The sequence below is a fragment of the Bombyx mori genome, chromosome 27 (assembly GCF_030269925.1).
Source record: "Bombyx mori chromosome 27, ASM3026992v2".
Classification (NCBI taxonomy): domain Eukaryota; kingdom Metazoa; phylum Arthropoda; class Insecta; order Lepidoptera; family Bombycidae; genus Bombyx; species Bombyx mori.
In genome coordinates this window covers 9357627-9372162 of record NC_085133.1, presented here as the reverse complement: position 1 = coordinate 9372162, position 14536 = coordinate 9357627, and the positions used below count along the sequence as shown (strand labels likewise).

The 14536-nt window shown below is 39.4% G+C and overlaps 2 protein-coding genes and 1 non-coding gene across 5 annotated transcripts in view; 2 read left to right on the top strand and 1 right to left on the bottom strand.

Moving 5' to 3' along the window:
- LOC101746944 (facilitated trehalose transporter Tret1) overlaps positions 1-14536 on the top strand; it is a 48921-nt gene that overhangs the window by 223 nt on the left and 34162 nt on the right. The window contains exons 2-7 of one of the 3 annotated variants that reach the window (XR_009976905.1): positions 7763-7812; positions 8703-8877; positions 10259-10434; positions 11041-12892; positions 13090-13204; positions 13740-14323. The gene's annotated coding sequence lies outside the window, so the exon portion shown is untranslated. Of the gene's footprint in view, positions 1-7762; positions 7813-8702; positions 8878-10258; positions 10435-11040; positions 12893-13089; positions 13205-13739; positions 14324-14536 lie in introns of those variants that run through there. The other 2 variants (XM_062676637.1, XM_062676636.1) reach the window with 2 other exon arrangements.
- The window catches only part of LOC101746803 (histone lysine demethylase PHF8), a 33624-nt gene that overhangs the window by 16428 nt on the left and 2660 nt on the right, over positions 1-14536 (bottom strand). The window contains exons 2-15 of the mRNA XM_038020857.2: positions 13822-13907; positions 12733-12915; positions 12055-12167; positions 11031-11167; positions 10244-10436; positions 9315-9410; positions 8698-8843; positions 8069-8195; positions 7357-7479; positions 6600-6722; positions 4812-5182; positions 4220-4452; positions 2543-2691; positions 1395-1508 (exon numbers count right to left, since the gene is read on the bottom strand). Coding sequence (XP_037876785.1) covers positions 1395-1508; positions 2543-2691; positions 4220-4452; positions 4812-5182; positions 6600-6722; positions 7357-7479; positions 8069-8195; positions 8698-8843; positions 9315-9410; positions 10244-10436; positions 11031-11167; positions 12055-12167; positions 12733-12915; positions 13822-13907 — 2194 coding nt within the window. The remainder of the gene's footprint in view (positions 1-1394; positions 1509-2542; positions 2692-4219; positions 4453-4811; positions 5183-6599; positions 6723-7356; positions 7480-8068; positions 8196-8697; positions 8844-9314; positions 9411-10243; positions 10437-11030; positions 11168-12054; positions 12168-12732; positions 12916-13821; positions 13908-14536) is intronic.
- Mir3411 (microRNA mir-3411) lies at positions 1924-2021 on the top strand. Its single transcript, NR_107689.1, has one exon. It is a non-coding gene; the product is annotated as a microRNA mir-3411 (primary transcript).

The following is a 14536-nucleotide window of genomic DNA, read 5'->3' as shown; positions in this document are numbered from 1 at the left end:
ATTATTGGGATGGCGCCACCTTTGGAGTTTGTTAGTTACTAATTACCGCGACTATCCAAAGCGTGGTTCTACCCGATCGATCACGCTTTACCGCTAGCTGCCTAGATGGCGGCACTTGTATATTATGTGGTGCTTGTGCTTACGAAAAGCTACGTGAGCTTCGTCACCCCCCCGCCGCCCGCGTGCTTTCATCGCCGAAGCCCGCACGACAGTCACTGGCAAGGTCTACAGGTGAGTGCAAGTTCTTTTAATTTATTGCCATTTTATTGCTGCTTCCGTGTAATCATTCGCCCGCCCGCTCGCTTATGTGTATTTAATTTATATCTTAGTTTGATTACTAGCTTTTGTTTACTGCTATATAGTTTTACCGCTCCGCTAATTATAAGTGACAAACATTTGTCACATACCGCTTAGGACGGCTATTTACACGCCTTTCTACAACCCCGCTTTATATGCTCCCGCCGCAGGAGGGCTATTTACACGCCCCCTTGCTACCCCACTAATTAATTATTTGATGTTCGCTAGTCGTAGAGACAATTAAAACTACTTGATTATACGAATTGATTGTTCGAAACGCCAGAAATAATACAATGAACGTTACAAATGCGAAATTGAACTGAAACAGTTTTATTTCTGTACATATACTAGGTGTTTGATAGAACCATAGAAACTCGACCCTGACCACATATCTCCAAATTTAAATTAGTTATATAGAGGCGACAAAATGCTGTTTATTCATTCCGTGTTTGCCTGTTTATATTAAATAAATATACATACATATATTCTTTACATTAAAACTAAATGACTCATTGCTTCTGGACAGAAATAAATATGGGGATGTCCCCACCAGAAGCACTTACTTCACGCAGAACCCATCGGTACTTGAGTTCTGCAGCGTAACAAATCAGATAAGACTTATATTTCATAAAAAAACGAACATTAGAATTTTATTGTAATATTGTAATGGTAACACCTATGTCCTAACTAAGTTGCTAATTTTAAGATTTGCTCTTGGCAACCCTCTCTTCCGTTCCAGCCTTTTAGCCCCGTGCATGGCAAGTTGTATTTAAATTATAATAAAACTAGCCATACTGGCCCGCTTCACTGGGCATTTAAAATTAACATTCTTATTTATTGTCATTATTATTAGGGAGTCCAACACTCATATAAGTATTAGGCTATCCATTAAGTACATGTATTTTCTACACGCATACCAAGTTTCAAGTCAATCGGATGCATGGTTCAGTAGTTATAACGGAACATCCGTAAAAACCACTGTAGATTTATATATTAGTATAGATAAATATAGATTAGGACAAACGCGAATTTTCTTTTTACAAGCCTGCATTTTATTTATACAACGCGTGTATTTTAATATAAATAATGAAACTCACATAATTACTGGTTCCGTACTGTTGCGCTATCGCCACGTCGTATGAGGGTAGCTGGTTTTGTTGGTACGACCCGTTCAGCGTGTCTTGCACCGTAACTTCATTGTAATTCTGATCCTGCGTTTAGAAAAAAATATACTAAAAATACCAGTCATATAGTAAACTAGCGGCCCGCTCCGACTCCGCTCGGGTTTTTAACAAAAATTTCAACGATATTTGACGTTGTTTTATTTTTTTTAATAAAAGAAAACTTGTTGCGGCACAACTATAATAGTTAGACATGTGCTGTCGCGACACTTTTTGTAAATAATAATGTGCTCTACAAAGTCGTAGTACATTATGTTATTCTATTACTCAGACGACGGGACAACGCAAAACCGCTGTCATCCGAAACATGTCTTTTCAGATCCCCGGATCCACTTTCAGTATTTTTAGGCCACCGATTTAGATCCGATGGTAAATTCAGCGAAGCGCTGCCTTTTCTAGGGCTAGTGTTAACAAAATTTTAAAAAATTAAGGCAATAGCCCCTTGGGCTATCAGCGAATAGGTAGGGGAAAAAAAAGCTGCCTAAGTTACTTTGTGTAGTATACAATAGTAGCGTCGGTATCCTCATCTGTACTCGTGAGGTTCGTGGAGACAACTAAGCAATTAACCAGAGAATGGCCAACAGCGTATTAAATCAGCGCACTGCGGTCGCCAAGTGACCATTACTGGTGGTAGGGCGTATTGTCAGCTCAGACAGCGGCTATACAACTGAAGACGTGAGTGGATGAAGGGGGTAAGTACAATTTTTAGGATATCTGATTTTTTAGATTGAATAACGGTGTCATGTGCCTGTAAACCATATTAGACCTTAAAACTCCGGGTTTAAAGGCTATTTTTAGAAATTGCATGTGATGAAGGAATTACGTACGAAGAAAACGTACAAGTAACAAAAGATCATGGCCCGTTTTCTCAAAGATGGATGGACGAGATCACAATCCACCCGGTGGTAAGTGGTTACTGGAGCCCATAGACATCTACGACACGTAAATTCGCCAACCACCTTGAGATATCAGTTAGGTCTCAAGTATAGTTACAAAAATTAAAATGAACAAATTGTATCATATATCCCCTTCATCCACTCGTGTCTTCAGTTCGCGGTCCCCACCTGCGCGGCGGGCCCGTCCGCGAACCGCTGGTAGTTCGGCACGGAGTAGGACACGTGCTGCGGCCTGAACGCGTAGTCCTGGAACGAGCCCGGCTTGGCCGTCTCAGGGTATTGGTACTCCGGCTGCATGTCCTCAGCTGAGTACATCCCTGGAATGTCGATGAAGGGATGAGATAAAGTTTATTACTGGCGGTAGGACCTCTTGTGAGTCCGCGCGGGTAGGTGAAGTCGTCGTGCCCTAAAGGATAAGACGTCCGGTGCATTCGTATCTAGCGATGCAACGGTGTTCGAATCCCGCAGGCGGGTACAAATTTTTCCAATGAAATACGTACTTCACAAAATGTTCACGATTGACTTCCACGGTGAAGGAATAACATCGTGTAATAAAAATCGAACCCGCAAAATTATAATTTGCGTAATTACTGGTGGTAGCAACCTCTTGTGAGTCCGCGCGGGTAGGTACCACCGCTTTGCCTATTTCTGCCGTGAAGCAGTAATGCGTTTCGGTTTGAAGGGTGGGGCAGCCGTTGTAACTATACTGGAGACCTTATATCTCAAGGTGGGTGGCGCATTTACGTCATAGATGTCTATGGGCCCCAGTAACCACTTAATACCAAGTGAGCTGTGAGATCGTCCACCCATCTAAAGCAACAACAAAAAAAGCATTAAAATATTTATTTCTATTAGCAAAGAGCTGTTAAGTGGTATCTACCTCTGTTGCCAATCAAATGTTAAACAAAAAAATTACACCATACAAATTCAAGAGGAACATTACTGACCGATCACTGCTTGAACTAAAGTGGCTCATAGCATATCGAGGGGTGAAAGACTATTTGATTTAAGGGACATTGCAACATCAGTGAAGAACTATGTAAAGTGTAAAATTTGAAAAAAATATCATAACAAAAAATTTCTTCAGCTATTCAAATGGGGTAAACTAAATATAAAAATAATATATCATACTATAACCCTATGGTAAGAATGGTCGGGCAGTATAATGATTTGGCTAAATGTCATGGTAGCTTTGACATCTTTGAACCTAGACTCAGGGGATTTCTCAAATGTGTGAAGGATATCCTATTTAACAATGTCTAGTTATCAATATTTGTAATTTCAATAGCCAAAGCTATGCACATTAATATGGTTTTGCTGAGTGCACATATTATTTAGATTGCAATCCAGATTAGATCTAGGTACTACTTGTACGATTTAGCTAATATGTACTGTAATAATTGTAATTTGTTTTGGGCATCAATAAAATAAAAAAAAATAAAAAAATCAAGTTTAATTAAAAATACCGAATTGTTGATACACAGATGATACAAAGATAAATGTCGCGTATTAAACAAGTGCCGCTTAAACCAAATACCTATTCGCCCCTCAATATTATCTTCAAAGGTTTCTTACATAAATATAACATTAAGGCACATTGGACTAACCACACTACTATGAAAAGCATGCAAATAGAAAATGGTTAATGACTAACACAGGGATAAAGGTTGTTCCATAATAAAAAGGGACAGATAACACTTTCTCAGTGGAGTCGGGCATGCCCATTGGCCCGGGCCAATGAGTATCCATGAGGATTTCCTAAGGCCCACACGAAAAAAAAAACCACACTACTATGGTACCATTGATTGACCGAGGTTCTCCCCCTCCCAACCCCCCGCCACTCACCCGCGCCGTAGCCGACGTCCTGCGGGTCGACGCGCACGTTGGCCTGCACGTTCTCGTTGGTGAACAGTATCTGCTCCTCGTGGTAGTCCCCGATGTCCTTCTTGGATATCGTCCACTGATTTATCGGCTTCAGGCCTGGCGGCTCTGCTCGGATAAGGTGGGACTTTAGAATGGAATGTTCCGGAAGAGGGTAGGGGGGTGGAGCCTCGTCTCGGGATGACGACGGCGAGTTGCTGAAAAAAGAGAAAACTGTTCAGACACAAATTACGTCTGTATCAATATTAATAGATGCTATAATTGTATAACTGTAAAAATTATTATTGTAAAATTGTTTCTGTCGCTGTCTATTCCGGTATCATGAACATGGTTGTATTTACTGTATCAGATTAACTAAAGTTGCCTGGGTTGTTTTTACAATGATTAAAGGTTCCTATATTATACCTATATTATTAAAATTAAATATCTTAGCGTAAAAGCTAATTTATCCATTAAGCCTTTATTGCATAATTGACAAACAAATTACCAAACATAATATTCACATATAGAACACGAGCATAAGTTTTACCAGATTCTTATAGATTTAAAGACTTACTTCATTTTAATCTTCAAAACTTTTTTATCGCTCCTCTCCACGTAACCATTAGCCTCAGAGTAATTCTGAACCTCTTCGTAATTCTGATATGCATATTTCTCTGGCAACACCATCTCTTTGCCTTCGACTAAATACTTGACATCTGGCAACCCATTCGAGTACTCCACGTTCTGCAAATACCTGTCTTGGTAGCCGCCATCTTTGTTGTCTATGTAGAATTTTTCCGAATAGATTTTCTCTTCAATGAAGTCGCCGTTTGGAGTCATATGCATTATCGGTTTGGGCAAAGTCAGCTTCAAGGGCTTTCTTGTGGAACTAGTGTGCTTCTTTAGGGTTTTGTTGGGCGATGATTGACTTTTGATTTTGAAATCCTAAAAAAATATAATTATTTGAATTTTAGCGGTGCCTTGAATTTTTTTAACAAAATACTCAAAGTACGGTGCAGATATTTTTCACACAAAATAAGGTAAAAAATTAATTAAACTTTTCTTCGGGAAAATCATACCATAATCAACAAAAGACATTCATTATCATTGTATTGTAACATTTTTACGGTCTATTGACATGTTTGTATACTTTGATTTAACTTGTTGACTACCACGTAGGTCACCGGTGACCTACGCGACGCACTGAAGTATTTACGTCGATTTCTGTTACTTAGCACCTGGATATTTTTTTTGATTTTTTTTTATTGCTAAAATGTGTGAACGAGCTCACAGCCCAGTTGGTGTTGAGTGGTTACTGGAGCCCATAGACATCTACATAGTAAATGCGCCACACACCTTGAGACATAAATTCTAAGATCTCAGTATAGTTACAACGGCTGCCCCACCCTTCAAACCGAAACGCATTGCTGCTTCACGGCAGAAATAGGCGGGGCGGTGGTACCTACCCGTGCGGACTCACAAGAGGTCCTACCACCAGTAAAAATTGCCAAACTTTGCCTTCTTTTGGTTATTAATGTATGTTTTAGTCTTTTCGTTCTACTAGAAATACGATTCATTCTCAGTATCTTCGGATTCATCTTTCCCAGTCTACTAGATATTCCGGTGCCTTAATAAGATCGAGAGAAATCCATATAGTTAATTCAGTGTGCCACGCAGGGCACCGGTGACCTACACGACATTTAAAGGGTTAAACACATTACTGCCACCATCCTCGACTCTTGTATTATAGAGTGGCTACCCCATCCCTCATAACCCAAACACCTCTTCATTATGCGACAGAGATATACAGAAGGGGGCAGCTTCCGGCTAAAGCGGACAATGCGTATTAATGTCGTTTAATTAACTAATTATAACACAACTTTACAAAAAATGTTTTGTTCTTTGTCCTAACGTTTATACTAGGTTTTTCCGGTTAATTATTCACAAAAACGAAAATAAAATACCTTTTTTTTTGTATAAAGTTTGCTTTTGTGATAGTTATAATACTAATTTTTCAATTTTTTTACAAATTTTAATACTTTCGAAAAAACCGCGCTATGAGAGTGGGGTGTCTACGTTTACACAGTGCCACTAGATGGCACTCGAGTCATAAACAACGACCAGGTGTTATGTACAAACTCAGAAAAACTTAAAATGTCACGAAAGTAAATACGATGCTGATGCATTTTGTTTCATATGTGGTCAATTTATTAAAGTTCAAAAGCAAACCGTTTCATACCATGTATTTTTTTTTCCGTCTAATTACGATCTAAAATATCAAAATTTTATGCTTTGCAATCAAAGTGAAATTTTATGTTGACCCGTGTAACCTATCTATTACATGCAGAGATAATTCGTTCACCTTATCCTTACTAGAGCTGCTCAACAGTCGCTTCTCCAGAGTCCTCAGCTCCTTGCACAGTTCTCGTACTAGCTGTCCAGAGTTCAATCGTTTTGGGACGTTGTCACGTTTTGAGGTGTCCGTCTGTACACATACAACTGCATTTCACTAATAATAACAATGATTGGAGCGTTTTACTTTAATTCGACCGGAAACACAATATACAAACTGAAACTTTGAAATCATGTATGTATATGGAACACTGCTAATTCATTTTGTGATATGAGGACACCAAAATCCCCTCAATACCGACATTGCTTGCGATCTATTAGCGCTGTGCTGTCACGGACACGGACTAGTAACGTTTAGGGCACGGGCTGACCGCCCACGGCCGCTACAGTCCAGACGCTACAGTCCGGCCGCTACAGTCCAGACGCTACTGTCCGGCCGCTACAGTCCTGCCCCTATATTCCGGCCGCTACAATCCAGACGCTACTGTCCGGCCGCTACAGTCCTGCCCCTATATTCCGGCCGCTACAATCCAGACGCTACTGTCCGGCCGCTACAGTCCTGCCCCTATATTCCGGCCGCTACAATCCAGACGCTACAGTCCGGACGCTACAATCCAGCCACTACAGTCCGGCCGCGTGAAAAACGCGCTGCTGACTCGTTTCTTTGATTCAAGATTCTCGTTTCAAGATTTCTTTGTTTTACAACAAAGAAATCTTGTTTATTTAACCCACTACTAGTAATAATATGATCCATATCGTTTACTAACACTTTTAAGAGCGTGCCATTCCTTCAAAGCGTTGGCCAGTATCTTGATGCCGCGCAGCAGCAGGGGCGGCAGCTGGGCCGGCGCGCTCTGGACGCAGCTCTCGCTTATAATAAAGTCTTCGTCCTGGTGATAGGAACAACAAGCAATAGTAGTATTAAGTTTGAGGATATCTATAGGATACATTGAGGATATCATAGTATGAGAATATATATAAAGATGGTTTGAGGATATCCGACTCCATATTATACATACTTTGCTTTGAATAAAAAATAATATAAACTTCGAATAAAAGTTCGTACGGGCACCACCATACCTGCCCATTTCTGCTGCGCACCAGTAATGTGTTCTGACCTAAAAAATGAGACTAGCTGTTATACAGTACAATTAAGACTTTGACCTGTTTCAGAGTGGCGTTAACGTTGTGATGTCTATGGACTGCAGTCACTATTTAACGTGGTCAGTCGTGAGTTGATTCACTTAACTATTAAATAAAAAACGAATACACAGATTGACCCACTGAGAGAAACCCAGATATCTATTTTCTGAAGAAATAATACAAGTAGCAGGTAGGAAAAATAGAGACACATTTATCATTTTTCTTTCCAACTTAACGGACGACAATAGCACTACATCCTTTCGACCGCCATTGCGTGCACAAGGAAAATGTGGTATGTGTATATTGGATCATTATATGATCAGAGATTGCACACACCTGAATCTCCTCGTTGTGTCTCCTGAGCATGGTGAGTAGATGAGCACCGGCGTACCAGTGCATCGCCTCGAACAGCGGATAACGAAGCAACGTGGGAGTTTCCACTCTTTTTTCAATCTCATAAATCCTTGACAAATAAACAAACAGAGTTAGTTCATAAAAAAATTTGCTTATATCATAACTAGCGTTCGGGCCTTTAACAAAAATTTCAACAACATTTGACATTGCTTTATCTTATTGCGGCATAACTATAATAGTTACACATGCTGTCGCGACACTTTTTGTAAATAATAATGAGTTCCACAAAGTCGTAGTACATTATTTTATTCTATCACCAAAAGTTTTTGCAGGGCATGTGATGTAAAGAATATTTTAGGTAATTTTTTTACACCTTGGGTTACATTAATAGAGTTTTAGTAAGAATCCCTAATTTTTTACATAAAAGATTATATAGCCTATGTCACTCGGGAATAGTGTAGCTTCCAAACAGTGAAAGAATTTTTCAAATCGATTCAGTACTTTCGGGAGTCTATTAAATACAAACAAACAAACAAATCTTTCCTCTTTATAATATTAGTATATATTACATTAAAAACCAGTGAATGGAGCATTATTATGAATCATCTTACTGCAGCTGCATCTCGATCGCATAGGAGTGCAGCAGGTTCCCGCCGAAGACGAGGGAGTCGCAGGGCGTGAGCACGGCGTGCACCCAGCCGCTCGGGATGAACAGGGTCTGTCCCGCAGACACCTCCACCGTGCCGTACCATTCCACCTGACCCAGTACAAACAGATATTGAAGTCTATGGGTATATCTATACTAATATATAAATCTACAGTGGTTTTTACGAATGTTCCGTTATAACTACTGAACCGTGCATCCGATTTACTTGAAACTTGGTATCCATGTAGAGAATACATGTACTTAATGGATAGGCTGATATTTATGTGGGTGTTGGACTCCCTACACCAGTTGTGGGAGCGTTAATGATGAGTCTTTGTGGGGGTGAGAAATAATAATGTTAATTTTAAATGCCCAGCGAAGCGGACGGGTACAGCTAGTTTCCCTATAAAATCCCAGCTATATATAAATGGTATAAACGGTAGGCAGCGGCTTGGCTCTGTCCATTGCTGACATCCATGAGCGACGGTAACCGTTTACCGTCGGGTGAGCCGTATGCTCGTCTGCCTGCAAAGGCAATAAATAAAAAATCAAATATTATGTTAAGAGAGTACTCAAACTCACCATGTCACCGAAGAACCTTTCGTTGTGATTGTTCGACGAGCACCACTGTTGGTACAGCGCCAGGTTCGTGGTGGTCGGTGGTATCAAATAGAATATCTGAAACAAGTACTTCCATTGGATCTGAACGTTTCAGCAGTAATGCGGTTCGGTTTGAAGAGTGAGGCAGCTGTTGTAACTATACTGAGACCTTAGAACTCATGTCTCAAGGTGGGTGGCGGCATTCATGCCAGAGATTTCTATAGGATCCAATAACCACTTAACACCAGGTGGGCTGTGAGCTCGTCTACACGTGTATGCCATAAAATAAAATAAAGTACGATTCTCCTGATTCATTAAATCGACCTATTGCCATCAATAAAAATGTCGTGGACTTGGGTAACTTGTATATAAACTTAAGAAACAGCGGTGAGTCCAGAGTGAGGGATATTTTAAGTGTAATTACAAAAGACACTGCACTACACTACAAAGACTGCCTATTACTTACATAAAGCAGTAATGCGTTTCGGTTTAAAGGGTGGGGCAGCCGTTGTAACTATACTGAGACTTTAGAACTTATGTCTCAAGGTGGTGGCGCATTCACTTTGTAGATGTCTATGGGCTCCAGTCACCACTTAACACCAGGTGGGCTGTGATTCCTCCACCAATCTATGCAATAAAAAAAAGGACGATTCTTCTGATTCATAAAATCGACCTATTGCCATCAATAAAAATGTTGTGGACTTGTGTAACTTGTATGTAAACTTAAGAAACAGTGGTGAGTGCAGTTTTTTTTTATTGCCCTTGTAGGCAGACGAGCATACGGCCCATCTGATGGTGAGAGGTTACCGTCGCCCATGGACTTCAGCAATGGCAGGGGCAGAGCCAAGCCGCTGCCTACAAAGAGTGAGAGATATTTCAAGTGTAATTACAAAATAAAGTGTGTAGTTAACCTTCCGTCCGTGCAGCACATGGTACCAGACCGTGGTGCCGCCGAAGTCCACGTGGAAGTCCGTGTAGGAGCCGGCCGCGGACACCAGGCAGTACTTCTGCACGGCGGGGCGCAGCACCTCGTGCGGCGGCACGGCGCGGCTCGCCCAGTCCAGCCGGGTGATCACGTGGGGCGGGTTCACCAGCCCCGACAGTCTGAAATTTTATTTTTCAAGATTATATTAATAATATGTAACTATACTGAGACTATATTTGAAGTGGTCATAGCCTGGGGGATAGGACGTCCGGGGCATTCGTGTTGAGCGACGCACCGGTGTTCGAATCCCGCAGGCGGGTACCAATATTTCTAATGAATTACGTACTCAACAAACGTTCACGATTGACTTCCACGGTGAAGGAATAACATCGTATAAAATCATACCCGCAAAATTATAATTTGCGTAATTACTGGTGGTAGGACCTCTTGTGAGTCCGCACGGGTAGGTACCACCGCCCTGCCTACTTCTGCCGTGAAGCAGTAATGCGTTTCGGTTTGAAGGGTGGGGGGCAGCCGTTGTAACTAAACTTGAGACTTTAGAACTTATATCTCAAGGTGGGTGGCGCATTTACGTTGTAAATGTCTATGGGCTCCATTAACCACTTAACACCAGGTGGGCAGTGAGCTCGTCCACTTATCTAAGCAATAAAAAAGTGATATTATTTCATTGCCACACCGTGCAGTCGAACTTAAGTAACATCATGAGAAAACGAGGTCAAGTTAAAGTTGCTTTAAAATGTGTCCTTACTTACTTTGTTTCAGAAAACTCTAGGCTCAGTACGTTCAGGACCTTCTCGTCTCGGTGCTCGGGCGGAGTCTCGAAATAGTCAACGAAATCTGCCAACGACATCCTCTGCGTCGACTGTTTCCTTACGTCTATGACTTCCACCTGAAAAAATAACAAACATGTGGATTCCGACATGAACAAACTTTCTCACTTTATAACATGTATGAACAAGATCGAGGATGAGCAACACAAGGCCAAGCATTTGTCAAATTGAATTTATTGAAGTTATACTTCTTTAGGCGCGTTATGAAAAATTGATGAGAGTGAAATTTTACGATGCGCGCGCACCGTGACACAAAACTAACAGAATGAAGTTGCCCACTAAATCGCTCATTACAATACGACCGACGTAACTTGGCGAGTCTGAATATAGCCGCAGGTGAACTTTCCGAACCGTACCGAGAATTACCGAATTTATACGTTGTCAAGAAAAGGGATGTCCAATATGCGTGTTTGAAGATGTTGTTTAATCGATTTTTTTTTCAAATGGATTAAAATTTAATTAAAAAAAGAAGTAAATTTAATAAAAATAAAGTATAACTTCTTACGAGCGTACATAAGTACACGCACCCTTTTTTTATCGACTTTATCCCATTAATTCGTTTTTCAGTTATTTTCTTGTTTGTTTTTATCTTGCATTAAAATTCGTAAATGAAATCTTCCCTCTTTTTTTCTAGTTTTATATTTTTTTATTCTAATATTTATTATAAGTAAAGTTGCATAAATTACTAATAAGAATTAATCTATATGCAACCCGCCAAACAATAAAAATTTAAAATGGCCTATTGATTAAAAAGGTCATTCAACTTAACGGACAAAGTTGGAGTCTCCAAATTGTATTGTACATGACCATGTCAGCATTGAAACTTGACAACACACATTAGTATTTAATCTTCTTATAGTTTATCATAGCCACCGTGAAAAAAATAAGTAATCGAAGCGGCAGTTACCAAAACCTAATTTTTATTTAAATCTACAATACTACTCACTTCTAATTGTGCTCCACAGAACCTAAGGACCGATCTTACTGTAAACGTACTAGGATTTGGCATTTTCATATCTAGACCTTCCGGTGAATGAAATATTACCGGTTTGGTAAAACCTGAAATAAAACAAATGCTTCGGTGATTAAATCGCACACAAGAATTCCACCACTGAATAAATATAAATGTGTCTGTGTTCGGCATCTAGGGGCTTTAAGATAAATGGATGGTTTTGAAGTCGTCGTGGCCTAAAGGATAAGACGTCCGGTGCATTCGTGTTGAACGATGGACCGGTGTTCGAATCCCAGGCGGGTACCAATTTTTCGAATTAAATACATACTAATGTTCACGACTTCAACGGTGAAGGAATAACATCGTGTAATAAAAATCAAACCCGGAATATTATAATTTGCGTAATTATTAGTGGTAGGTCCTCTTGTGAGTCCACGTGGGTAGGTGCCACCACCTTGCCTATTTCTGCCGTGAAGCAGTAATGCGTTTCGGTTTGAAGGGTGGGGCAGCCATTGTAACTATACTTAAAACCTTAGAACTTATATCTCAAGGTGGGTGGCGCATTTACGTTGTAGATGTCTATGGGTTCCAGTAACCACTAAACACCAGGTGGGCTGTGAAGTCGTCTACCCAACCAAGAAAGAAAAAAAGTATTAATTTTGAAAGCCATACCATTATCTCTAACAAACTCCTCTGTGAATTGTTCAGCCCGCATCTGCTGCAACGCCTGAGCCGAAGGTCGTGGAGCCCTGGCGGCTAACGCTCTGACCCATGCTGGGGTGCCAACCTGTGATGGTCTTGACTCCGCCCCGAGCTCGTACCTGTCGGCCCGGTGATTGTTTGTTGGGATTTTTACTGAAATACAATTAATTCATGTAGCAAAACAAAATTATTAAATAAGTTAAATGTTGAATATGGCATAGACTGATAAATTTCAATTTTACAATTTAAATTCAGCAGTTAGTCTCCCAGAGATCTTTCACCCCTGGGACAACTTTTTCATAGAAATGTTATGGTTTGGTTTTTTAGAAAACTTCGTGTCTGCTGGTGAATTTGAATCACTAAATCACCGACGGCCCACCCTTCACGCTCTAAGATTGTTATATTGCTAGTGGACATGTGAATGCACTAACGTAATATTAAGGTAAGATTTAGCAAGTGATGTTTTCTGAGTTATGTACATTAATCCATTTTCGACTCAGGCAATAACTGTCTCTCTAAATGACAGATTTGTGTGAGCCAAAGATAATTTCTGTCATATTATTATTAATAAAAGTGAAATTATTGCAAATGCAGGCTTCCTTATACTCTTTATAATACAGTGTATACAATGTTCTTGCTTAACTAATCTGAGCCTTATCACGTAACTTTAGCAATCTATTTTGAGTGATACATCCAACCCAAACTTTAAACACTTATTCCTTTAAAGCCGATTTCAATTATTTCGTAAATACAAGTTTTAGTTATTTTCCTCATCAGAAAAACGTTATCACTAACTATCACATATTAATGAATCTTTCCATTAAAAAACAAATACCAATTGATAGTACTACAGAATAATTTTAGAAAAATTCAGAAATAAAATACCACCATGTAAAATTTAAAACAATCGCGTCTTTAGGAATGGTAGGACATGATTACATTAAAATACAGTTGAAAATTGGGCCTTATATCTTCAGATCACCAACGCTAGCATGGACTTAGGCTTGGGGAAATAATTTACACAAATCCAGCAAAGAAAAACAAGGCACAAATACTTACACACTGAAGATCCGTATGTTTGGGCGCATTTTGGACAGTGGTACTTGTCTATGTCATCAGATTGATATATTTTGACATCCACACAGCTGAAATAAGATAGACATTAATTGTTATTTGATTCTCTAAGGGAACATAATATTTTATTATAACAGATTTTGACAAAAAGTCATATAATATATGCATATTATGCTAGGCCAATGTTTTCAAATTAACAAAACACTGTGAATACTTGTGAACACAATCTACATTCGATCAATGGCAGATTACATAATGTTATTTATACATAATATTATCCAAGTGCAGACTACTGTTTTTTCAGCAATGTCCAAATAATTAGAAAACTGTAAATCACAGTGTGATCCCAATTACATAGTATATATCAGTTTTATTAAAAATATGTACAACACTGTTTGATTGTATTGCTTTGCATTTAATTCTAATTTTTAAGGCACCTGAAAGATTGAAATACTTCTGCTTATTGCTAACACCCAATCTTGTGGAGATGGTGTTGATACTATACTAAAACTCAACTAAAATTGCATAAAATTGTTTAGGAATGTTGTCTGGCTTTACTACCAGTGTGTAATATAGGAAAAAAAAACATTAAAAAGTATGTAGTATTTCTTTGAATACATTTCTTTAGTTATCACTAATTACAAAGTAGATTACAAGATATTTAAATCCATTAATAAAATCTCTAACATATTAAGAGCTA